The 25,939-nt window shown below is 37.0% G+C and overlaps 2 protein-coding genes across 2 annotated transcripts in view; one reads left to right on the forward strand and one right to left on the reverse strand.

The window, feature by feature from the left end:
• The first annotated feature begins 299 nt into the window (after window positions 1–299).
• On the forward strand, window positions 300–22,221 carry LOC120477808 (uncharacterized). The gene is made up of 3 exons (XM_039669680.2): window positions 300–887; window positions 13,673–13,725; window positions 16,949–22,221. The coding sequence occupies exons 2-3, from the start codon at window positions 13,694–13,696 to the stop codon at window positions 17,679–17,681; spliced, it is 765 nt and encodes a 254-aa protein (XP_039525614.2). The 5' UTR covers window positions 300–887; window positions 13,673–13,693; the 3' UTR covers window positions 17,682–22,221.
• Window positions 21,647–25,939, reverse strand: part of rell1 (RELT like 1) — a 37,906-nt gene continuing 33,613 nt past the window's right edge. The window contains exon 7 of the mRNA XM_039669558.2: window positions 21,647–23,160. Within this exon, the coding sequence (XP_039525492.2) occupies window positions 23,137–23,160 (24 nt within the window). The 3' untranslated portion in view covers window positions 21,647–23,136. The remainder of the gene's footprint in view (window positions 23,161–25,939) is intronic.

Consider the following 25,939-nt stretch of genomic DNA (forward strand, 5'->3'; position numbering starts at 1 on the left):
ATCACACTCCACTCCTGACTACTGATTAATTTTAAGCAAACACTCTGACCAATAACAGAGGGATTACAGAGATAAACAGTGGCATGTAACATTAAACCACTTATAGGTCACACTGATATTAAGTTTTTAAGGCCAAAGTTCTAAAATTTACCTTTTTTTCTTTTCTTTTTTACAATATAGGGCTATTTTATTGTATAAACGCTATAGTACGCAAAATAATGTTGCTTTAATTGCTTAGTTCAGATCCTTTTGAATGCACCTGCCTACATTGCCTATGATACACTGCATGACGGTCATTTGTGCTGCTGAAATGATTTCCCAGCTTGTTGCCAGTGGTTTAAACGCTGTTTCCCAGTTCTCAGCGTTTCCCTGATCCCTCGTCACATGGTTTGTCGTTAACGTGCTGAGGCCCTTCCTTGGACTCAGACTGCCATCTGAAATTCAAATGGACGTGTGCTGGAGGCAAGGCAGAGCGGAGTCACGGGGGACCTTCCTCAACTCGGAGTCGGAAGCAGTAACACAAGGGCAAAATAAACATAAGGAAAGAGGAGGAGGAAACGACTGCGATGTGTGCGCGACGTCTTCAGGTCATGGAAGAACTAAGAAGTTTTTTTTGGCGACACTTCGCTTTTTTAAAGTCGCTTTTGGTTTAGTATATTAGGAGATACTAATTGCGAAAATAAATGAACGCCGCAGTTATACGTAAAATTGTAGCCCCTCTGGCAAACAACTACCACACCTTTATCATCAGTGTAACAGGTAAAGGTTTTCGGTTAAAGCGCTTTATCATTTAAGAGCTCAAGTTTTTTTCCTCTCACCTGTTGCGCGGATCTTGATACGGATTGAACGTTTGGACAATATGAAGACACATCTTTAAAAGATAAACAGTAAGTCTACTTACTTTATTAGAGCAACAAAAAAAATGTTTGCCTATGAATGTAATGGTTGTTCATCGCCTTTTTGGGAATATGAGGGAGTTAAACAACATAAAAAGTCGATTAACTAGTGTTTGGTAAAAGCCTGTGCTCGCACGGTGCATGTATTTACGCTAGAACACGGTTTTACCTTTCATATGGAGGTGTAGTTTAGTTTTTTCACGGTTAAAAAGATAGTTCACTTCAAAATAAAAGTGATTTTATCTACTCTCATGTCCAACCCATATCACTTTTCCTTCTTGTGGAGTGGAGAAGTTTGTGAGACAGGTGGGAGCAACATTTCCCCTGCAGTTAATGAACAATGACTGAAGATAAAGCTTCAAAAAGAAAATATGATCAAATATGTCCCTGTGACTTTTCTGCACTATTTAAAGCCTTCTGGAGCCATGTGTAAGCTTTGTGTGAAGAACAGACTGAAATGTTGTTATTCACATAACATTTCTCTATCCATTGAGCTTAACAGCTGTGACTGAATCATTGCTTCCCTTTTGAGTCACCATATTGTTATTGCCATTATTTTTACTGTGAACCGATGGCAGCAGAAAAAGGCTTTTACCTTATAGGTGAAGGTGAGCAGCTTGTAAAAGGTGTAGATTTCTGAAGGATAATGTGACAATGAGGACTGAAGTAATAACGGCTGAAATTTCAACTTTGTCGTCATAGGAAATTAATTGCATTTTAAAATAGAAAATTAAGTAGTTCAGTTTGTTTATACTGAATTTTTATCAAATAAATGCAGCTTTGGTCATCATAAGACATTGCCAACCCCAAACTTTTGAACTGTATTGAATTGAATGACATCTTATTAAACCCTTTTGACACTTTTAAAATTAAACCCAAAGTTCTAAGCTTGTTTCGTGATTAATGTACAATTTATATTGTGTAATCTAGCCTTTTTCAGGTAGCCGGTCTCCATATATGCTCGGTAGGCTTGTGGTAACTTACAGTAGCCGTGGCGTAAGGGGGGGGTGAGCAGGTTTATGCAGTTTGTGTTTACAGTCAGACTCAGTGTTTACTTGTGCAAGGTCTGCTGTGTTGTGAAGGTGTGGTCTGAGGTGCCCAACAAAGGGCCACTGGGCCTTGTGCTCCATCAAGCTCCGGCATGTTACCTTGACATTTACACTGCTAGTGTGTACATAGACTAGCCTACAATGTACATCTGAGCATGACGTTGTGTAACACAAAGCAGCACCTTTTTCCATGGTTCACTATTCACAGTTTTAATCTCTCAATCTCTTTCCCTTTAGCCATTTCCCACTTTGTAAGCAGGGCTCTGCTTTAAGGGCAGCACGTTTAACGACCATAAGGCTTTTTATTTTAGTAGTCTACAATAAATAAATAAACACGTGTTTTGATGCACAAACCACCTAGGGTCTCTTCCATCTTGTGTGATCCCATGACTGTGGGGCTCTGATCATGAGCGCTAGTAGTATACTATTCATAGATGTACTTGAGAAGGTTTTGCTGCTCCGGAGCAAATGAGTGAATTCTGTTTCTGAGTGTCATGGGATGACTTTTTTATTTTATGTTGCCCCTGCAGGCAAGATGTACGTTTAAAAGTGGAATATATTCATTTGATTATCTCTTATGATTTGGCACAATGCTATAACTATACTTGTAATCAAGTGACACTGTATAATCTTAGTATGTAAGAACACATATAATATAATTTAATATATATTAAGATAGGCATAATCTGAAAACAGGATTTCTTTAAGTGAAGCTGGATAGACAGTAAAGGACACTGTTTTTATTAACAAACATAAACTGAAAGGGCTGAATAAATAGCTAGCAGTGTGTGTGTTTTTGAGATGCCTCAGGATGTAGGCTGGATCCTTGTTTTGTATATTTAGCGTAGTATTAAGTGATGATGTAGTCTCAAGAGGGCTCATTGTGTAAGCGCTGGTTAGGTCTTCTGGTAATGAGGTCATGGCAACAGTGTCCAGGGCAGCACACCCACGTTTGGCAGTATTTCAAGACATATTAAAAAGGAGCTTTAAACGCATTTATATTTGACACGGATGTGATATTTAGCTGGTCCAAACGTATGTAGAAATGTGAGATTTTTGCCATTGTATAGTCACTTTTTTAATCCAAGCAAATAAATAAAGAAGATGCAGACTAACTGAAATTACACTTTTAAATGTTTCCAGATTGGTGATGTATTCCTCATGTTTCTTCCATTGTTAATGACCCTTGTCAATTTCATGCCATCTGTCTGAGTCCATATGGCATAAATAAAAATGAACGCATGCTGAGGGAAAGAGAAATGCTAAACCAGTTTTCCCACTTGTTTAAACCACACCTCCATGAATCTGATCCCCATGTATTAACCCTCCACCTGTACAAGACAGACACATCATCCAATACTCAGTTACACACACACACAAAATATTTACTATCCCTCTCTCTCTATTTCTTTCTCTATTTGTGTATTAGTCAATTAACTTTGTGAAACATTGGCTCTTTTGTTAAGATAAAAATATTGTTAAAGAGTAAGCCATTATACCCAGGGAAATATATAAATGTAAGTCCTTGTAAATGACCCAGAACTGTGTGTGTTTTTGATATATGCTTCTTTCCTGTGTACGGGTGGACAGGGTTGTGTAATGTTTTGACTGATAACATAAACCAGCATTTTAGCATAATAGTCTAAATGCGGGTTAGCATAATAGCCCTAAAATCAGCTTCCTGTTCACTCATACATTAAATAGATGCATTGCACACAACAAATAGTGTGGATGTAATGTAAAGAAGCAGGGTGTTTCTTCAGCTGACACTGTTGCAATGCAAGTAGTGATCATGTTTTCTGCTCACTTTCAGTAGAAGTGGACTCCCGAGCTCTTTAGAACATTTGCAGTACATTCACAGCAGATGGTTCAAAATCCTAAAATATAAAAGTGAGGAGAGCAACGCTATGCATTTTGTCGCCGCCTTCTGTGTTATTTTTACCAAGCAACAGGGGTAAACAGCTGCTGCTTTGATGCAAATACACAAAGGCAGATTAACACAATCCAGCTGGGACAATCGATCACTGGTTCGGAACAGGCAATCAAACTAAGTGTGAAAGCACCCTAAAATGTTTTGGAAACTTCTAGCAATGTCTTATTCATACTTTTCAAATGCTTTATTATGTAGATTTGATTATTTAACCTTTTTCCCAGAGTCAGACATTCATTCATAAACAATACAAACACATTCTTATTTGGTAAAAATAATAAATATATATATATATATATATATATATATATATATATATATATGCATATATGTGTGTGTGTGTATGTGTATATATATATATATATATATATATATATATATGGCAGTAATTAAACTGATCAAATGATAAATGCTGGTGCTGACTGGCAACGTTTTTTTTTTTTTTTTTCAAAAACACTGTTGGGAAAAGAGTTAAAAGCAAAGTACAAATTGTGTGGTTGAAATGTTAACAAAAATAGACCTGACGAAGGTCGTGTGACCGAAACGTTGTGTGTGAATAAACTTGATTAAAAAGTGCAAGTAATGATAGTGTGCGGGAGTTCCTTATCTGCTTGAATGACTAGCTGGTCTTATTATCTGACGCACCTATCACCTGCAGGTGTGCGATGGAGTTTGGTTACTAACAAAAATAGACAGAAATGACACAATTCTCAAGACACGCATGTACACTATTGAAAAATGTTCAAACTAGTGAGAATGTGAAAATCAAATACCCTATTATAATAAAAAAAGAAAACAGAATAGAGGCAGAGTCCTACAGCTGTCTGTGAGACAGGATTTCAATGTTTCAGAGCTGTATAAGTGAAATCAGCTGGTCATTAATAGCTCTAATTATCTCTTGATACTGTTTTATCTGGCTGTTTGCTTCACATTGTTCTCAAAAAAATTGAAAGGAAATGAACCATTAGTGGCGTATGCGTTTGTTTATCTTGGCTGTGGTAGGCCAGTGCATGTGTGTAGGTTTGTGTTGGCACACACAGCAGCTGAACCAGTTGAAGGGATTTGAACGTTTGAGTAATGCTCAGACCAGAGCATCTTCAAAAAAGTGTTTGTGTGTGTGTGTGTGTGTGTGCGGCGATCAGTGATACTGTGTGTCTGCCTTTGAGCCTAAATGCGTAAAGTCTGTGATTTAATGCTATCGCTGTGTGTGTGGATGCCTACCTGTTTGCTTGTTTGTATGTGTGTGCGTCGTATAGGTTAAGGGATAAGGAATGGAAAACCCCCTCATTTTGTTGCAGGAGATTAAGCATTTGCCACTTTCAAGGTACAGGCCAGAAAGCTGAGCTGGAGGGCACACATTCTACAGTGATGAGACATTCCCTTCTCCAATTTATTCCGATGGAGAAATGTCTGCCAATGGCATATAGCTCAGTTTTCAATCTGCCACAGTTTCAGCCCGCAATCTCCAGTAATCTCTTCAGGAATCACCTTTCTCAATGGAACATTTCAATTCTGTATATAGAGTCCTAAATATGCCATTCAGAATAGCTTCATATTCTCTTGAATCTGGTAATCTTCTGGCCATCAGTGATGAGAGTTAAAATCCAGTAATGTGGTTCTTAATTCATGGTTAGTGATGAAATTCATGATGGATTTAGACTTGCAGATTTTCAACCATTTTTGTGTTGTTTCAGTGTCCGTTTAAAGGGTTAGTTCACCCAAAAATGAAAATTCTGTCAGTATTTACTCACCCTCATGTTGTTCCAACCCCGTAAGACCTTCGTTCATCTTCGGAAAACGAAATAAAGTCGTTATTTTTGTTGTTTTTTTGCGCACAAAAGTGTTCTCGTCGTTTGATAAACTTAAGATTGAGCCCCTGTAGTCACTTGGACTATTTTAACGATGTCTTCAATTACTTTTCGAGGACAGCAAGAGCCAGTCCCTCAAGAAGCCTATGGACTGTATGCAGGAGCGATTTTAATATCCTAAATATCTTAATTTGTGTTCCGAAGATGAACGAAGGTCTTACGGGGTTGGAACAACATGAGGGTGAGTAAATACTGACAGAATTTTCATTTTGGGGTGAACTAACCCTTTAACATGTGTAGTCTTTCTCTGCTGCACCCAGATATCCCTGTTTATTTGTCTGCTAGTTTTGTCAGGTTTTTTAAAACTACTGATCAAACTTCCGCATTTCCGCAAAATCAGAAGTGCATTATGGGTGTTGAAATTGTTTGGCAAAAGGCAACGCCACAGCCCTTCTATCTCTCTGTTCTCTGTTTTCTCCACTCATTTCATGAGTTCACACATACAAATAATCAGATAATCAGTAAAACAGGATGTGGATTTGGCCCGAACCCAGAGCACTCGGAGGGATGTAGAAAACTGTTTAGGAACAAATGGCGGGTCATCTGTCTGTCTGTCTGTCTGTCTGTCTGTCTGTCTGTCTGTCTGTCTGTCTGTCTGTCTGTGTGCCTGTCTGTCTGTGTGCCTGTCTGTCTGTCTATCTAGACCCCCTCTCGTGCTGATTGGATATATCATTTGAACATGTTCCTCCCAAACTGTTAATAAAACATCATGTAGCACAAACTAATGTTTCTATAGCCAGGTGTCATTAAAAGGTAATCTTAGTTAGTGAATTACCCTTTTAATTATTATTATTTATTATTTTTAACCAGTGCTGTTAACTAAAACTATTAAAAACATTGTCCTTGAAATAAAATAAAAAAAGAAACTAACTGACTGGAACTAACTGGAAAAAAATAATTAAATATATATATATATATATATATATATATATACAGTATGTATATATATATATATATATATATATATATATATATATATATATACAGTATATATATAAAGGGATAGTTGAATTGTTGTTCCAAACCCAAGACCTTTGTTCATCTTCAGAACACAAAATAAGATTTTTTTTTTATCTGTCACTCCATAGACCGAAATGTAATCACCACTTAGTAAAGACATTACAACAGTCCATGTGACTACAGTGGCTTAAACTTAAAGAGGCTATATGCAGCTTTTTCCCCAAAATAAACGTAACAATACCCTTTTTATTTTACCATTTATGACTAAAACATCTCCTGATGAGCATACTGACACTTTGTCCGCTCACAGTGGGTGCACCTATAAGCCTGTATCCTATTTTTCGGACTTTTCCCGCGCTGTCTGCGGATGTGACGTCAAGCGCGTTCATGTTAAACGTTTCAGATCACTCTGCCACCACCGCTAGTCAGCAAGTAGCCTACACTCGCAAGCTTTATCTCAAACAATGTTCTTACCTCTGTAAACATAATGTTGACCTCTTTGCAGCAGATGACTAGTGAAGTGAGCACGTAAAAGCGCGCATTGCGAGAGCGAGCATAAAGGAAGAGCAGTTCTGTTTTTTGGCCACAGGTGTCAGTCGCGAGTTTAAATTACAGGAAACGCATGTAGCCTCTTTAATGTTTAGAAGCAATAGAAATACTTTTTGTGCTCTTCTCTTCCAAGGGGGTAATCCGTCAACCGGAAGTTGAAGCCTCGTGGGAGCTGACTTCATGTATTTCATGTATAACATTCCCATTGACTCCCATTCATTTTGGCGTCACTTTGACAGCGAATAACTTTACATCTGAGGCGTTTGAAGACCCCATTTGTCCTTTATTTATTTCTAAAGAAACATGACAATGTATAAATAGCTCCATTACCTTGTAGCTTATGTTATGGCCCCGTAGAAGCAGTTTTAGTGAAAGTAGGCTAACGATTGCGTCATACCCACGCGACTCTCTGTTGCACAGTAAAGAGATTACCGTATGGACATGAGAAGAAGCTCGCGGGCAAATGGGGGAAACGTGGAGGCAAAATGACAAAATAATTAATCAGAATACCTAGCAAAATGGTCTCCTTCTCCAAGCTCATGGACAGCTCCTATTCACACTCTCCGCCTCTGCATGTTTCGGAAGGGAATGATTCAGATTTCTCATGCCACAGCACTAGAAGAGAGACGGGTCACTCACGTCCCACTACGTAGTCAAGCTCTGTTTGAGTCTGCGCGTCAATGGACTTCCAATGAGATCGCTCTGTCCATTTCTTTTACTGTCTATGTTCTCTTCCCTGTCAGTCTGTGATGCTGTTCACGCTGTAAACACAGTGCAGCGCTTCTTGGTTCTACGTCAGAACGCCGGCTCAGTGTTGGCCAGCTCCTGCATTAGCACCACACGCATGCGTTGTGATGCTCACTTGAACGACGTCGGACACAGACAAGGAAGAGAAGAAATTGTTGAATAAAGTCTTATTTTTGTTCAGTGTTTTTGCACAAAAAAGTATTCCAGTCTTTATAACATTATGGTTGAACCACTGTAGTATTATACTATTATAGTACTCTTTTAACGATGCCTTTTCTATTTTTCCGGGCCTTGAAAGTGGTTTTGACATTGCTCTCTAGAGGGGGGTCAGAAAGCTCTCAGATTTCTTCAAAAATATTTTAATTTGTCTTACGAGTTTGAAACGACATGAGGGTGAATACATAATGAGAGGAATTACATTTTTGGGTGAACTAACCCTTTAAAGGGTTAGTTCACCCAAAAATGAAAATTAAGTCATTAATTACTCACCCCCATGCTGTACCAACCCCGTAAGACCTTCGTTCGTCTTCGGAACACAAATGAAGATATTTTTGATTAAATTTGAGAGCTGTATAACTACCACATTGGCTGCCTAAGGGACTGCCTCTTGACGGCCCAAAAAGTCAATGAAGAAAATGTTTAAATATCCCAAGTGACTACCGTGGCTCAACTATATGTTTATCAAGCGACGCGAATACTTTTTGTGTGAAAAAACAAACAAAAATAACGAGTTTATTCGACTATTTCTTTTCTTCCTTGTAGGCCAGAAACGAGACTTCCTTAGATTTCCACGACGCATGCGCGAGAATTGCGATCTGAAGTAGTGTAAGCTGGTGTAAGCAGATCGCAATTCTCGCGCATGCGTCGTGGAAATCTAAGGAAGTCTCGTTTCTGGCCTCGTTAAGGAAGTCTCGTATTCGCGTCGCTTGATAAACATATAGTTGAGCCACGGTAGTCACTTGGGATATTTAAACATTTTCTTCATTGACTTGCTGGGCCGTCAAGAGGCAGTCCGTTAGGCAGCCAATGTGGTAGTTATACAGCTCTCAAATTTAATCAAAAATATCTTCATTTGTGTTCCGAAGACGAACGAAGGTCTTACGGGGTTGGTACAGCATGGGGGTGAGTAATTAATGACTTAATTTTCATTTTTGGGTGAACTAACCCTTTAAGTTGAACTAAAACTGAACTAAAATTAGATTAAAACTGAATCAAATATTAAACAAAATAAATTTAGTCAACAACCTATGGATAGAAGCGACTTCCCGATTCATTGCGACTGAATGAATTTCTTTCATTCTAATAAGAAGTGTGTTAACCATACATGAAATTTTTGTCAGCATATGATGGAAAGGCAGACGGTGTTCTATGCTGACGGCAGTAAAACGCAATGATCCGTAGCAGCTAACAGAGGTTCCCAGGTGCCGGTGTCGTACTCCTGCTGTCAAACAGGTGTGCCACATCTGCCTGCTAATCACCTTGCAAAACTCTAGCCAGTTTCTTGTGTCCATGGCAATCAAGTTATATGTTTCAGGATAATTTGTGAATAAATGTCTTCCAAATTTTGAATAGAGTAGCTTATTAATACAGTATATAATTACAGTATATAGTATACTTAACATTCTATGCATGTCATATATATATATATATATATATATATATATATATATATATATATGTATATATACACATTTAACTTGTTAGTGGTAGAAAGCTTCAGTTCTTAATCATATTTTAAAATGTTCATTAATCAAATCCAAGACAATACATCTCTCAGAAATGTCTTTCACATACAGATGTCTATGACTCACAGTAAAGACTGTTCTAGTCAAATTGCAGTGTGTTTTGAATTTTTCCACTTTTTAAACCATTTGCCTTTCTGTCATAGCGACTGGCTCGTAAGTAAACCTGCACAACAAATATTGCTTAACTTGATATCTGTTAAATTTAGCCTTATTTGTCTTAGTTTCAATCACATGTGATGCATTAAGTGAATTGATTTAAGTAATTGTTGCTTCCTTAATTCGTAACTACTCAACATTACATTCAATTCAGTTGTGGTTCAAATTAATGTTTTTACTCTCGATTAGGGCATAATTCAATTAAAATGTAATGCAAATCTCTGCTGTTAACTTAAGTGAAAAAGTTACAGTTAATTTAAAGATTAACTTAAAATGTTTAGTGAAATAAAATATACGTATTGGCTACAAAAAGAATAAAAGAAATACAAAAGTGAAATTAAAAAAGTTGAAGTACTAAAATTATTGAATAAGACAGATGTGTAATGTATGAATAAGACATTGCTAGAAGTTTCCAAAACATTTTAGGGTGCTTTCACACAAGTGAAATTTAAACTAAATAGAAATATTTTACAAAGCAATAACTAATAAAAAAGACTTCCATAGTATATATATATTTGTTCCTACTATGGAAGTCAATGAGACCAGAAACTGTCTGGTTGATATTCTTCTAAATATCAGAAAATCGGCTGAATGGATTCGAAAATGGTAAAACTCAACTATTCAACTCTGGGGGAGTTATAAAATGAGCCTATTTCCAAAAAAAAAAAAAAAAAGTGGAGTATCCCTTTAATTAAACATCAAAATGCATAGAAAACATCTTTAACAAAGATTATATTTAATTTATTAAAAAAAGACTATGAAGACTATGCAGTGTTATTTTTCATGTGATTATTGAATATCTGTACCTGCATGTTGTTAGATTTAGCTGAAACACATAAAGCATTTACCTATGATTATAATTTGTTTATTATTATTTTCTATGCAGATGCACTCCTCTACAAAATCACCACAATAGAGCCATTCATGTCATCTGGTAAAATTGTTTGTTTTCATATCGCAATGTCTACCACAGAAAAACATTGTCAGGTATATGTCCGTTTTTTTTCCAATATCGTGCAGCCCTACTGGGAGTGTCTGTTCTATTAGATGGATTTTCCCCCCTGACAGAATCTTCAATTATTTACAAGGGAACTTGCTCATAAAGAGCACAAGAAAGGCCAAAGCCTGAAATGGCCTCGGAAAGGTCAAACCATCTGTGTTGCTTTTCACAAAATGAGGATATATTAATAACATTTTTGACTGGCCACTGTTAGGAGTAATCTAGAATGTCACAAACACATGTGACTGTCCGTCTTTGTGTCCTGAAGGCACATACCTGACAATATAATGTCAAGTTGACTCCATATGTCATGTCACTATTAAAAAAAAATGAAATGTCCCTATACGGCCTGGCAGATATTACTGGGAGATCACACCTGTCTCTGTGGAGATGGCACAAAAGAATCTGAACAAATTAGCCAATCAGAGTGGTTTATCCCTGTTATTAGTGCTGCATCCCACTTTGCCTACTTGTACTACACCATTCAATACTTTTGAGTGTATAGCAGAAGAGTAGACAAGCTTTGGTACATGCAGTATATCACGTTATAAAATTGCATCTTTAATGTTCACTGTCACATAGTTACATAATGTTACAATAATCTGGCCTGTCAATCATCTTCTCACAGTTAACATCTTCCACATTATATTTCATTTAATTTCCTACCACATTGGAGAGAAAATTTAAGTCGCAAACACTTGATGCATTTAAAAGTTAACGGCCAAACAGATCTTTATAAAAGCTTGCATTGTTGTTGCAGATAAAATATAACACAGAAACATTAGATGCATCATTTTAGCAGGATTTTGCACATCCACCATGTTTGTAGTTTTTAACACATTTTCTTGGTGTTTGTAGTCTGAACCGAATCCTCCTCCAGAGTGCAGTGGGTTGTGCGGGATATTAGCCATTCGAGTGTGCACAGATTTTGACAATTTACCGAAAACATTTTATCTTTTTGCATACTCTTTTACTATGCTTTGGGACACACTTAAGCCCCTTTCACACAGAGATTCCGGAAAATCCATGGATAATGTGACCCGGCATTTGTCCCGGGATTGTTTGATTTCGGTTCATTCACACTGCCTGTGTTTTGCCGGGATCTGTGAGTGCATTCACACACAACCCATAAAGATCCCGGAAAGGCACATGACGTCAGGATGAGACGTGTCATGTACACGTCAAAAACATGTACACGCGCAAAGCTGGTGAACGATCTCGGCTTCAGCATGGATCTGGTCTCTGCTTCCAGTTTGCAGACATTTGTTCGTCCTTTCTTTGTTGATGACGAACACAAACTTTCTTCTAAAGGCCAATTTATACTTCTGCGTCGAGGGTACGCCGTAGGGTGCGCCGTAGTGTACATAGGCGACACCGTTGTGAGCATTTATACTTCTGCCTTCAGGTCTTGGTTGCTCTGCAATACTGCTCCGAAACACTAGTTGGCAGCGGAGGGTTTTAATGTTCCATTGTGTTTAGATTGCTCGCTGCTAGGTTACTACAAGCATTGGCGACTGAAAGAGAGCGGATCATGTTGGAGTTGGAGCTGATTGAGGTGGAAAAACAGTTAATTTTAGCGAAATTACTAAAACTAAAAGGCAGAAACGAGAGAAGACGTCAGAGGAGATGGTGCGTGCAGAAATGCGTAGGATGAAATGCGATGCTACCAAGCCGACCAATCACAGATCTTGCGGTCCGTGTCGTCGCAATGTGTAGTTACATTTACAACACTATGACACACCCCTTATGGCATTGGTCCTGGCTTTTGTTCACACAGCACATGTTCTGGGACTGATTTCGGCAACGTTACTAGGTCCCCATCCCGGCATTGACGCCGGTATCAATCCCGGGTCATGTTTGCGTTCAGAAGGCGTTCTTCAATTTTCCCGGATCAACGCGCTGTGTGAAATGGGCTTTATTATAATGTACCCGATTCCGCTTGTAAAGGCGGTCTGCCATGGTCCACAGTTGTTCGCTAACAGAGTTTGGCGACTTTAAGTTTATCCTTGAGTATTTCCGATTTATTTCCCGTGTCAGCAGGTCTCTTTACTCTGATATAACCGTGATCACGTCCACATGTTCCAACAGCTGAGGTGAAGAATTAGCACACTTACTGAATAGCTCTTTGTTGAAATCATGTTCACTCTCCTAAGCACTGATTCAGCAGCCTAGCTTTGGCACAACACTTCATTCTTCAAATACCTTTTTAACAAATGTAACATGCGTTTCGCAATCAACACATTAGTCTTTAAGCACACTATATCAAAAATATCCTATTGATTTTGTGCTTAAAAACATCTCTAATAAACCATAAAAAATAAAAACTATTGTAACAATGTTTTAGGTATTGTGGGATGGTATATTGGCTGTATATTTTACAATTTCTATTTTATTGTGAAGTATTGTTAATATACCAACACTTAAACTACCAAAATCTGGTTTGTGCCTTAATACGCACTGATAACCACTTAGAGATCATCATGTGGCCTGCCCATAAAACATGGACAATATGTAGACTGTGCACTGGGCCATTTCCACAAGACACTAAACTAATGCAATAAACATCCTAATAAAAATGAATAAAATTATTTAATTATAAAATATACCATTAATCACTTCTGGGAATGTCCTTTTACTATTGTAAAATTGACTGCAATTCATCCGTTTTTACTTGCAGAGACAGTATTTTACATTAAAAGCATATATGGTAAGTAAAGTTGATGTACAAACTTCACAATTATGCAAACAGTGACCCCTTTTGTGTCTCCACAGGTTCTCTACACAACTGTCCAGATGGGTTGCAGTTGCTGTAGGATGATAAAAGGGTGAGACGGAAAGTATAAATAGTAGAAGTATTCTGTCTGTCTTGAAGACCCTGATATTTGTGATTATATCGATAACTGTCATTTAGCAATGCTGTTTTCTGTCTGTGGACATTCCTTTGGTTTAAACTTTATATTTTACACTTCAAAATATATGTAGGTTGTTTTGATGCAAAAAGTTTAATTCACAGTAAATACACACAGATTCACACTCTCAAACTGCCCTTTAAGTGCTTAATGTCACATTTCTGGGCTTAGGTTGAGCTGTGAGAATTGCCTCATGCAAATACTACAAATATATGCTTTCTTATGGCATGTTACATTAGCTTGTACTCTAGCCTGATTGGCTTAGTGTCAAATCTGCGAAAACAACACCCACACATTTCAACTTGATTTAACATGATATGAAAGAATACAAAGTTTAAGTTTAGCAGGATAGTATCAAGATGTTCTACTAAGGCCACGTTTACACAAAACCGGGTATTTCCCCGCCTCTGTTTTCAATAATAACATTGCGCACACGCAAAAAAAATACGCCGTCGAGCGCCATCATAACTATGCCAAACCTATCGGCGGCAGTGTAGGGAGAAGGATAAAACCATGCAAGCCAATCAGAATCCTCAGAATCGACAAGAGAGAACCTAAAACCCCGTTTCTCCCAGTTGACACGACAACACATAACCGGCGTTTTCAGAAATCTCCTCTTTGGCCGGAGTTTTTAGAAATAATCGTTTTCTGTGATAAAAACAGGGTTTTCATGAAAATGACAGGCCAAACCGCAGGGAAATATCTGCGTTTTCCCTTTGTGTAAACAGGGCCTAAATAAAGTTTTATTTTGATACCACAGGCCCATTTTCACATAAACACTTAAAGGAGTAGTTCACTTTAAAAAAAACTTTTGCTGATAATTTACTCACCCCCATGTCATCCAAGATGTCCATGTCTTTCTTTCTTCAGTCGAAAAGAAATTAAGGTTTTTGATGAAAACATTCCAGGATTTTAATTATAATGGACTTCAATGGGAACCAAACGGTTCAAGGTCCAAATGAGTTTCAGTGCAGCTTCAAAGGGCTTTAAACGACACCAGACGATGAATAAGGGTCTTATCTAGGACCCTTTGAGTCATGACTCGAAAAAAGATTTGTTCATTTTGATGAACGAATGCTCATCACAGAACAGAGCAAGGCGAGCATTTGTGCTCATAAAACTGAAACTGTTTTATTTATTTTTTAAATGAGCGATCGTTTCGCTAGATAAGACCCTTATTCATCATCTGGTGTCATTTAAAGCCCTTTGAAGCTGCACTGAAACTCTCATTTGGACCTTGAACCGTTTGGTTCCCATTGAAGTCCATTATATGGAGAAAATCCTGGAATGTTTTTATCAAAAACCTTAATTTCTTTTCGACTGAAGAAAGAAAGACATGGACATCTTGGATGACATGGGGGTGAGTAAATTATCAGCAAAAGTTTTTTTAAAAGTGAACTACTCCTTTAAGGGATCCAATCCTGCTCCTGCGAGGCCACGTTCGGAAATCCACTGGGAAAAATATGCAGTCTGGGTATCAGTTTCTTTACCTTTTTGATACCAAAAAGTATCAACTGTTTAGGGTGGATAGAATATGAAAAGTTCCCGGCTTTTCTCGCATTACAGTATGTCGGATACTGCTGCTGATAAACATTAGCATTCTACACTGCCGCAACTTTTACCAGGCAAAACGGATTCATTACTTGTAGGCAGTGTGTGTTTTTATGGGGTAATGTTTACTTAGGTTAAAGTATCTTATCCTGTCAGGTAGAGTGGAAAATTCCATTTTATCCACCCTGAAACTGTTCATCTAAAATGGATTTAAGCAGAGATGGGTGCTCAAACATGTAGAGAATTTATAATGAATCTGTGTAGTGAAAATGGTCTCATGTAATACATTGTATCAATACACTAAATGTATTGAATATGACTGCAGAGACGCACAAGGACTGACAGATAAATACGTGAAAATCTTTTTGAGTTTGACATTGGCTGAATAACCTACCTCTATTTCTCCATGTGGATTTTCGGCTGGCAAAGGGTGTGAAAAACAGAAGGATCTCAGCAGGAAGTGTCTGACACAAATACACCAGACACACTTTGCCACACGCACAAGTTTTTGATACATGTCTCTCATTCGCTTGTTGTTTTCACAATTCTTGTTCTCGCCCTGTTTGCTGCCCATTTACAGTGTAAAGATAGAAATGGAAATATTGTTATGTCATAAGGTGGAAAAACAAATCCCTAAAAGAGGAAATAGGATATAATATGATGTTGTCGTTTCGCTACAGTGACTGTGCTTTCGTCAGTAAGGCTGTTTGCCTTTTCTATGCAAATTATGTCAGGATATCAGGTTACAGATTTTATTTCAGCATTTTTAAAGAAGTTTGCATTTGGTGTCCTTTGGAATTTCACAACAAATCCTGTTATAATTCCCAAAATATCTTTTTAATCCTGGACGCTAGTATATATTTAGTGTCATTCAGAATGATCTTGCAGGGAGAGAGAACGCAACATTCCAACTTAAAAAAAAACAAAAGCTCTTTGCTTCAAGGCTAACCATCGGTCAACCACAGTGTTATTTGACTTTATATCTTATATGACTGGTTATTGAATAGGGGTGTAACAATATATCATGTTACAATATATCACAATACAAAAATGCATCCATATGTTTTGTGGATAGTGACCCAAAATAAAAATTATTGTAAGGAAAAATTCAAGTTTTCAGAGATTTAGAGTCAGTACTACTATGTGTAATGTACAATAATGCAATGGGGGACTATTTTTTGTAAAATGTGGCCTACATTATTTTACAGGTAAATATATCTAGTCAGTGAAAGAGTGCAAACATATTCATCTAAAATAATTCTTTATTTTCAGCTTCAGAATCATGAATATTTTTATTCCGGTGTCACCATTGTCCTGTGCATTGGGTTTCCAGCACCAAGTCCAATCCCTATCAATTTACACCCCCAATGTAATACTACATTTAGCATTTTAATCAACAGTACAGTTTTTGTTAGCCTTTTACCATATGTCTTGGAGTATCGCAATATCGGATTCGTATCGTGAGTTCAGTATGGTGACATGATGGTATCGTTACACCTCTATTATTGAATCCAAACTGGGTTATAATGTTTATTACAACCAAAAGTCATTATTTTAAACCCTTTTCTCAACCCGCTCTCTGTTTCAGTTACATCTATGACCCCTCAGTCCCAGTAGATGTTCCTGGTCGGAAGCGGGACCCCACCGGCAGCTCTCTGTATCAGCCTCACACATTCCCAGAGGAGGCGGGCCACATCCACAAGAAGCAGGGCTTCCACAACCTGGGATACAGCACCCAGCCCAGCCCAACCAAACTCGACATAGACAACAACCACATCAACCGGCTCCATGCTAATATTCCAGTCGAGCAGATCCGGTCGAGCCCAGCGGAGACTGACCCGAGCCTTTACATCCTCCAGCCCGAGGGTGAGGGGACGCCCATAAAAGCTGCTCCAAACTTGCACGCCAACCAACCCTTACAGAACGAGCTGATGTTGGGAACGGAACCTGGAAAGAGAGAGGAGAGATTCCGAGACTCTGGCCTGGGCAGCGGGGGGATAACAGACGGGACAGAGGGATCGGATGGTTATCCCTATGGACAAGAGGAAGAAGACGAGGACAGGAAGAGCAGGCTCGCCGGTACTCCGGACACAGCCGATGAGGAAAGCGTGCTGTCTGTGGACATGCACACCAGCAGTACAAGCCTTTCCTCAGCAGACACAAAGCTCATGGTAGAGGACAGAGAAGAGAGAGAGCCCTCGATTGTGATAGGAGAGCAAGAGAGAGAGAAAGAGATGGATTGTGTGAGCGTCACTGAATCAATGGTGGCCGAGGCTTTGGCCGCCCTGGACGCAGCGACTGCGGGAGAAGATTCGGAGTGATGCACAAGGAGATTTCCATACTCGCTCTCTCTCTACATTTGAATACAGCCAAATTATAAAATGGAGCTTTCCCTACAGTCTGTTTGTAGGTACTTTCATTTTCAATGGAAAAAATCGAATGAAGACTTGATAACAGGAACTGCTGCTTGTTTACACAACACAAATTGACTATTTATGAGATGTACTTGAGCAAATGACTGTCATCTGTGCGATTCGGAGGCACGGACAAACTCCATTCTCAGACCAAACAGAACAGATTGTTGGGTGACATTTTTATTTTATTTTTGTCTTTCTCTGTGCTGTTTGCGTTTACGGCATAATAATCAAATAAGCTGTTTCTTTTCGTCAAATATTATTTCAACGTGATGAAAGCCCTCTCCTTCTGTAGCTTCTGTGTGGAGGTCGGGCTAAATCTAAGCACTACATCATTATTTTCATACATTTTCTATACAAAGAAGTGGTGAAAAGCAAATAAGCCAGTGTCCTGGGGTGGGGTTACTTCTGTGCTTATTGTACTTTTAGAAATGTTATATAAACTCAGACTGCTTAATACAGTGAAATCATGTTCAGTCAACTTAGTCTCGACAGATCGATATGCTATTTCTTGCTTGTTACACTGTGAATATATCATATACCCTCATAGAGCTGTAGGACGACATGTGCTTTATTTGTACAGCAATACATAGAAGGAGATTGTGGGTGAATCTCATGAAAACAGATTTCAACCTGAAACAACAAAAAGGGAAATTTTATTTTGCATAAAAATGCATATTTATTCTGTTTTAAATTTACACAAAAATACTATCATAATGTATAAATACTATGCATAATATTTAGAGAACTTTGACAGTGCAGTAAAGAAAATACTTAATTGCCATGCCATGTGATGGTGCAAAGAATCTTAATGGTAAAAAAAGGCTTATTTTATGCAAAATATAATTAAAAAAAAAAAATCTGTTCTTTACAGATTCTGTGGGATTCACCCTTGTATATTTATGTTCATGGTGCACTATGGACAATTGGGGTTTGAAAACGGCAGTGTGTAGAGCAGATTCAGGCCAGTGATGGTAGTTAATGCTCTAATCTCAGGGGTTAAGCACTTAAAGGGTTAGTTCACCCAAAAATGAAAATTCTGTCAGTATTTACTCACCCTCATGTAGTTCCAACCCCGTAAGACCTTCGTTCATTATCGGAACATACAGTAAATTAAGATATTTTTGATGAAATCTGAGAGCTGGATCACTCCTGCATACTAGTCCATTGGCTTCTTGAGGAATTGAAACTTGCCGGCCTGGAAAAGTTATTAAAGACATCGTTAAAATAGTCCAAGTGACTTCAGTGGCTCAATCTTAACTTTATCAAGCGATGAGAATACTTTTTGTGCGCAAAAACAAACAAAAATAACGACTTTATTTCAACTATTCACTTCCTTAGCCATGCGCCTCTAGTCAGTTAACGTAATGTGATAGCATAGAGCTACGTCACATGTAGGCTCACTATTGGCCATGTGTGTGATGTTTGTGATGTACAATAACAGAAGCTTACATTATTAAACTAGTAAACTGACTCAAGGCCCATAAAGAAGGAAGTAAATATTTAGACGTTATTTTTGTTTGTTTTTGCGCACAAAAAGTATTCTCGACGTTTGATAAAGTTAAGAGCCGGCAAGTTTCAATAAAGTTAAAAGCCGGCAAGTTTCAATCCCTCAAGAAGCAATATGGACTAGTATGCAGGAGTGATCCAGCTCTCAGATTTCATCAAAAACATCTTAATTTGTGTTCCGAAGATGAACGAAGGTCTTGCGAGGTTGGAACAACATGAGGGTGAGTAAATACTGACAGAATTTTCATATTTGGGTGAACTATCCCTTTAACTAGTCCTGGTTAACTATCAGAGGCCTGATGAAAAGAACCTTTCTATGATCACTAGAACTCATATCTCATGCAAACATTCCTTATACATTAGAATTTCCAAAAACGAATGTAGCCCCCATATACAATAAATACATCTTTTTTTTTTCTTTTTTTTTGAATTTGCACGGTACTTTATGAAGGTCATTAAGTATTTCCAAATGTTTTACCGAGTATGCATTGGTTGAACTTTGTGTATTGGTCAAAATCATTTCTTTTAAACCTGTTAATGATTAAATTGACAGGAAGTGATTTTTTAATGACATGACATTGAATGATTTGAATCTATTGCACATTCACAGTGAATACACTGTATTAGTATACCATTCTTTCTGCCTTTAGCAGAGGACTAAATTGTCACATGAAACTGGGAAAAAGTAAAAACAATGAGAGGACTAAATTGTCACATGAAACTGGGGAAAAAATAAAAACAATGTGCTTGATCATAAGGCTTGCGATGCAATCTGTTGACATTTCTGTCTTGTGGCTGTTGATGCCATAGGGCCTTTTATATAATATAATCACATCTCCCTCCAGCCCTCACTGGACAGTCTAAGACACGTCCTGAAGTACTGTATGTGTGTGACTGCTATATTGTGCTGAATTCCAAAGAGATCACATATTGAGAATTGTGAGGTTTGTAAAGATCTGCAAAAAGCCTGATGATAAAATATTAAAACATGCTTAAGATACAAATGTTACGAACTATTTTATTTTATGATGAGCGTAAGGGTGAAAATAAGCCATCCTTGACAGTGTATTGGTTTGTATTTTGGACTTGGTTTCAAAAGATTTTTTCCTGCAGTTCTGTTTTCTGGGAAGTGTGAGTTAAGAGTCCTAAAAATCCATCATTTAGTTTTTTGCCTTCATTCATTGTCAATGATTTTGTGCCGCAAAACCCTTTTTTTTAAATGTAATAGAGTGATCTTTAATGTCTGTCTTTTTTCATGATTCCTTGATGAATAGCAAGTCGAAAAAGAGCAGCAATTACTTGAAATCGAAATCTTTTGTAACATCGAAAATGCCATTAGTCGCTTTATCGATTTAAAACAATTACTGAATTAAAGTAACAATTGGAAGTTAAATACACCATTTGTGCAATAACTAAAAACCAAAATTCAGTCTCTTTTAAAGCCAAACAAATGATCAACACCAAAAGTCCAGCTGTTTGTACACTAAAAATATTTTTTTTCAAGATTTAGCACCTTTTTTCTTTAGTCAAATCAACTTAAATAATTTATTTAGTTCAGATAACTTATTATTTTAAGTTTCTGATGATTAAATCAATCTTCTTCATTGTATGAACTCACTTTTTCCAGTTCAATCAACTTAAAATTTTAAGGCAACCAGGTTACTTAATTTTTTAAGTTAAACCAACAATATTTTTTTTTACAGTGCAGATACAGCACAGACAACATAAAAGTACCAGAATATATCTGCTGCTGAGTGTACACGTCTCCTTAAAGTCTGTGTGGGCTTGAGTTAATGATTCACCAATCCCAAAACATATCCAGACTAATAATACTCTACAGCGGGTTAACCATTTATTTTCTCCAGACACACACGGTTACTGCACATTCTTGTTGCTTTGTTCTTAGAAATAACCTGATGCATTAAATAAACACATAAAACTGTGTATATAATGCTCAGTCACATACTTTCCAATAGGTCATGAGTAAGTAGGCAGCAGTCAAGGGGAGATGGGAAAGAAAAGCCTTCGGGGTTTGAGTTTTGGGTCATTAGTGCTGCACCAGTCACCTATTAACAGACCCTCACTGATCTTTAACCCCCAGCTCAGCTCTAGAGAACGTCCTACACGTCCAAGGACTTCTCAGGTCTCACTGTGGATGAAGGCTTTGAGAGTTTGTTGTGCTGAGAAAGTTTGAAGGACACACAGAAGTTAAAGTTTTAAAGAATCCTCAAAAAGCCATTAGCTTTGAGCTACAACAAGTGTAGCAAAAGAGCAAGTACATTATGTGTGGGAAACTTGTCTTGTGCTCACCATGGAGATGACGTGGTTTTCGGGTAAAAGTAACAGAAAAGAAAACAGTCCAATGTTTGTTTAATCTTTTTAATGTATAAACTCTGGGTACAAAACTTTCAATAAAATTTAACAGTACATTCTCACTCATTTTATTCATTGGTTGAACAACTCATAACTGTTTCTGTTTACACATTTTCTAAATGTCTTAAAATTATTGTGGGTTTCAGAAGTTACGGCACTCGAAGTGACCATTTGAGTACACATTGAGATTTAAGTTTAATATAATTTGATCTGAATTTAATCAGGAAGGCTATGGGAATCTTATTTAAACAAATCATTCAAGCACTTCAACAAGCTCTTGTATTGAGCTAGAAAACCTCAAATATCTAGAGGTTCACCTGTATAGTGCTTGAACAAAAACCAGGCAAAACAAATCCCTGGCACTATATCAACATTAATGAAAGAAAAAAAAAAACAGAAAAAAAAAACACATAAACGAAACCCTATGTATTTATTGGAAACTAGTTTTGATTAAAATGCTCAGAACTATTAAAAGTCCTTTATTTTTGCCTATGGTTGGCACTAAAGCAAGGACACTTCTCTCTCTTTTTTTGAGGTACCACCGTTTTTTTTTTTGTTCGTTTTTTCCAAAGATAACAATTATGTTAGGTATAGTGAAGGATACAGTCTTATCTATTGTATATATGCCGGACATTATATTTAATTTATGTCCTATAGACTTGAGAAAGCTGAACGATGTTGGGACACATGCAAGCTATACTGAATCGTGAAACTAAGAGTGTTTAATATTTCTAAACCGTGGAGTGTTCGGCAGACTAGTGAAATGAACCCAGACTCGTCCAATCATCAACAAGCGAACTTCCGGTCAGTTAAGGTGCGCTAGGTTGCTCAATCTATATAAACATGTAATTTCATTGATTTACAGAAAAAGGTTTTCAAAACAATTAAGTCGATTAAAATAAAACAAAAGGTGAAAAGTTATATTTAGTGAAGAGATGGAAGCCCAGACCATTTAAGACGATGACATGTTAAGAAAAAAAGTTTGTTCTGGATTGTAACCAGTGAGATGTTTCATGGCTCTGTTTTTAAGTGCATCACAGCTTTCAATAAAAAGAAAAAAAAAGAACAATTACAAACAGAACTTCCTACTTCCTGAAAGAAGCCCAGAGAGGCACAAACCGAAGATCTCACCATGGCGCCAGGCTGGATTAACCATTGACACGCTCATAGCATTAACAGGCACAGAATATGCCATCCGCCACGGATAATGACGTGTGGATGTTTGAGAAAGGTGGGTTGGCATGGTGACAGGTTAATGTATATAAAACGGGCTTCTGCTGTCTTCCACACGGTCGACGCGCCACATGACGGATAGGAGGGTTTGCATTCATCGTCCTCTTTTCCTCCTCCATTACCATCTATCCATCTATCATCACAGTGTGAGGCGTTTTCACTCTCTAAATTCTTCTTTGGAAGTGTGGCTTCCCGATTAAAATCTTTTTTAAAATGTCACCTGAGAAGCAGAAGAACTATACAGATGTCACTTTGCACTGTCTCCTTTCTCCTAAAGACAAACGAAACACAAAACAAGGGTAAAATTATCACTCGATAAACTGTAGTTTGCTTAACGTGCATTAAGGTGATTAGAGAAATTTCTGCAAAAATGCCCAGGCAAAAATGTTTATTGCTAATAGTTATGATATTCGCGATGAGAAAAGGCGAATCGAATTACGTAATGCAGTCATTAAAAAAATAAATTTACTGTATGACGCAGAATGTCACAGAATTTCATGGAATTTACAGTATAACGGAGAACTTCGTACAATTTGTACATTTTTTGATGAATAATTTAAAAAAGCAGGTCAGTACACTTAAATTGCAATAAAGACTAGTGCCTGTGAATATTAAACAGCAAAAAGACTATTTAATTATTTAATCATTTAATTCAGAGTCCTGCATGTTCTGCGTGTATCTGTGTGTGGGATCCAGAAAACTTAAAACAGTAAAACACAGAATTTGGTAAAAAATAAAACGTATTTCATAGAGCCCTTAACCCTAAAACCGTATTCTGGACAAATGTGGGCAAAATTGTTTTGATTTATTTTTAAAAAATACTTCTCTTGATCTGAGCGGTACAAGACTTTGCCTCCTGAACACACACATTTTTTTTTTGACTCAATTCTACAATGTTAAGTGGGTGAAAAAAAACTCCTTAATCTAGTATTTGGTTCAAAAATGGGCATCCATAGAAATGCATGGGAAAAACTGTAATTTAGAGCATTCTAAAACAAGCCAAAATAAGACACCAGGTGACAGCAAAGCCACTTCATCTTTAGTTTTTAACTCTAAGAACATATTGGAATGACATTTTAATGTAGTTAAAAAAATGTAAAAAATAAAACATAAAAATAAGCATAATTTACATTGAAAATATGGAACTTTTTGAAGTAAATAAATTCAAAAATACCCCCAAAATAAAAAAAACACCATAAATGGATAGACAAAACTTTATCGAAGACAGTGATATAACATTTATAATAAGTAAAAATTAGGATCACACCTGAGTCCTCTGTGCCCACATTTGTCCACAATTAAAGGATTAAGGGCTATAAAGTGAATACGGTTTTGAGGGCTACCATGTAATTTTTTGTTAAACTGTTAACTTGTATACATAGGTTTTAGTTAACCCTACAAGGGAGACATATCCATATTAAAGCTTTATGAGCAAACAAAAAAAACAAACAAACAAAAAAAAACTTTTATAACAAAGTATAAACTACCAAACTACCGATTGTGTACAACACGTTTTCTATTGATAATTTATAGGCCCTAGAAATTTCTACATTAAATATTATACAGGCTATAACATATTTAAAACTGAGCATTATTCATTGGTCAACATCATTTTGCAAAGAATGTTTATTTTAAGTTATGAGAGAATAGATGTAATTCAAATGTGGCTAAAATGTTGTAACAAATATTGCCAAACAAGCACTCTTTTTTAAAGCCCTAAATATTGTAATGATGTATTAAGATGTATAATTGTATAATTCACACAGAAGTCCCTTTCAAACCAAGCAGTTTTCTGTACACAAATGCAGCAAAAACGCATGACCGAGTTTAACCTGCGGCAATGTCTGTGAGGGGAAATCTTTTCTATTGAAGTGACTGGATTTTGCCAAAGTAAATTTGCAGAACAACAGTTAATGTGACTGCAACTTAGGGCTGGGCGACATGGCCAAAAAATCATATCTCGATATTTTTTGGTCAAATGGCGATATACGATATATATCTCGGTACTTTCTACGTTTTCTATTTAGATAAAGAAAATCTTTATATTAAAAAAAAATATATATATATATATATATATATATATATATATATATTCACATTCGGCCCAATGATATCCTACAAACAATGTAGATATTAAAGGATATGGAAACAAATATAATATAGGCTATGCAATATATTATGTGCAAAAAGCTTTTGTTTTTATATTGACTAAAAGCTAAACTAAAAATGAAAATAAAAACAAAAACAAAAGCACAAACTAATTATATTAGCCTGCATTTGATTACCCCATTATAATCACTTTCACTTTCATTAAAAATATATACTTGTAGGTTTAAAATTCCACATATGGCACATTTATTTTCTCCAACAACAAATATTTTAGCAATATGTTTATTTTAGTCAGAATTATTGCGTACTACGTAGTACTATTCACGCGCATGCGCGCGCCGGCGCTCGTTCAAGGAAGCATGAATTTTAGCGGAGATTCACTTGCAGAAGCTCGTCCTCTTCTGACATGGACATATTTGTTGTGAAATGGACATATTTGCTTTACTTTCTAACAATTTACAGATGGAGAATATGTGAAATGTAAGTTGAGAACTGAGGAAAGCACCACATCTCAAACGCATTAAACAGCGCAAGTATATCTGTCAGTCAGCAACAGTGTCTGTCAGAGCATTTGACAGGGCGGCAAGCTGCCTTAAACTTGTTAACTATATCAAAGTGATTTTGACGCAATTAATATAAGCTTGTGTCATGTTTAGGACAAATTGTACTACGTAGCCTAGCTACTTTCACTGCAGCAGCTCACACTGCAACCTCCGCTATTTTTCAGATGTGCTCATATCAAACTACTGTATCGATATAAACGGTATTGCCTCATTCCATATCGTTTCAAAAAATATAACGATACATCGTACATATTCGATATATCGCCCAGCCCTACTGCAACTTATGCCCATGTGTCCATCAAAGTGTTTTTAACCAGCTGTGGGCACTTGAGAAGCTTACAGCTAAACATTCCTCTAAGCATTATTTTTTATAATAAT

This window comes from Pimephales promelas, chromosome 1 (genome assembly GCF_988280905.1).
Source record: "Pimephales promelas chromosome 1, fPimPro1.hap1.1, whole genome shotgun sequence".
NCBI lineage: Eukaryota > Metazoa > Chordata > Actinopteri > Cypriniformes > Leuciscidae > Pimephales > Pimephales promelas.

Bases quoted from the DNA above. Each gene is read 5' to 3' on its own strand.
- LOC120477808 (XM_039669680.2), top strand. From the start codon at position 13,694: ATGGGTTGCAGTTGCTGTAGGATGATAAAAGG. The intron at 13,726-16,948 runs GTGAGACGGAAA...TCTCTGTTTCAG, and splicing joins TGCTGTAGGATGATAAAAGG to TTACATCTATGACCCCTCAG.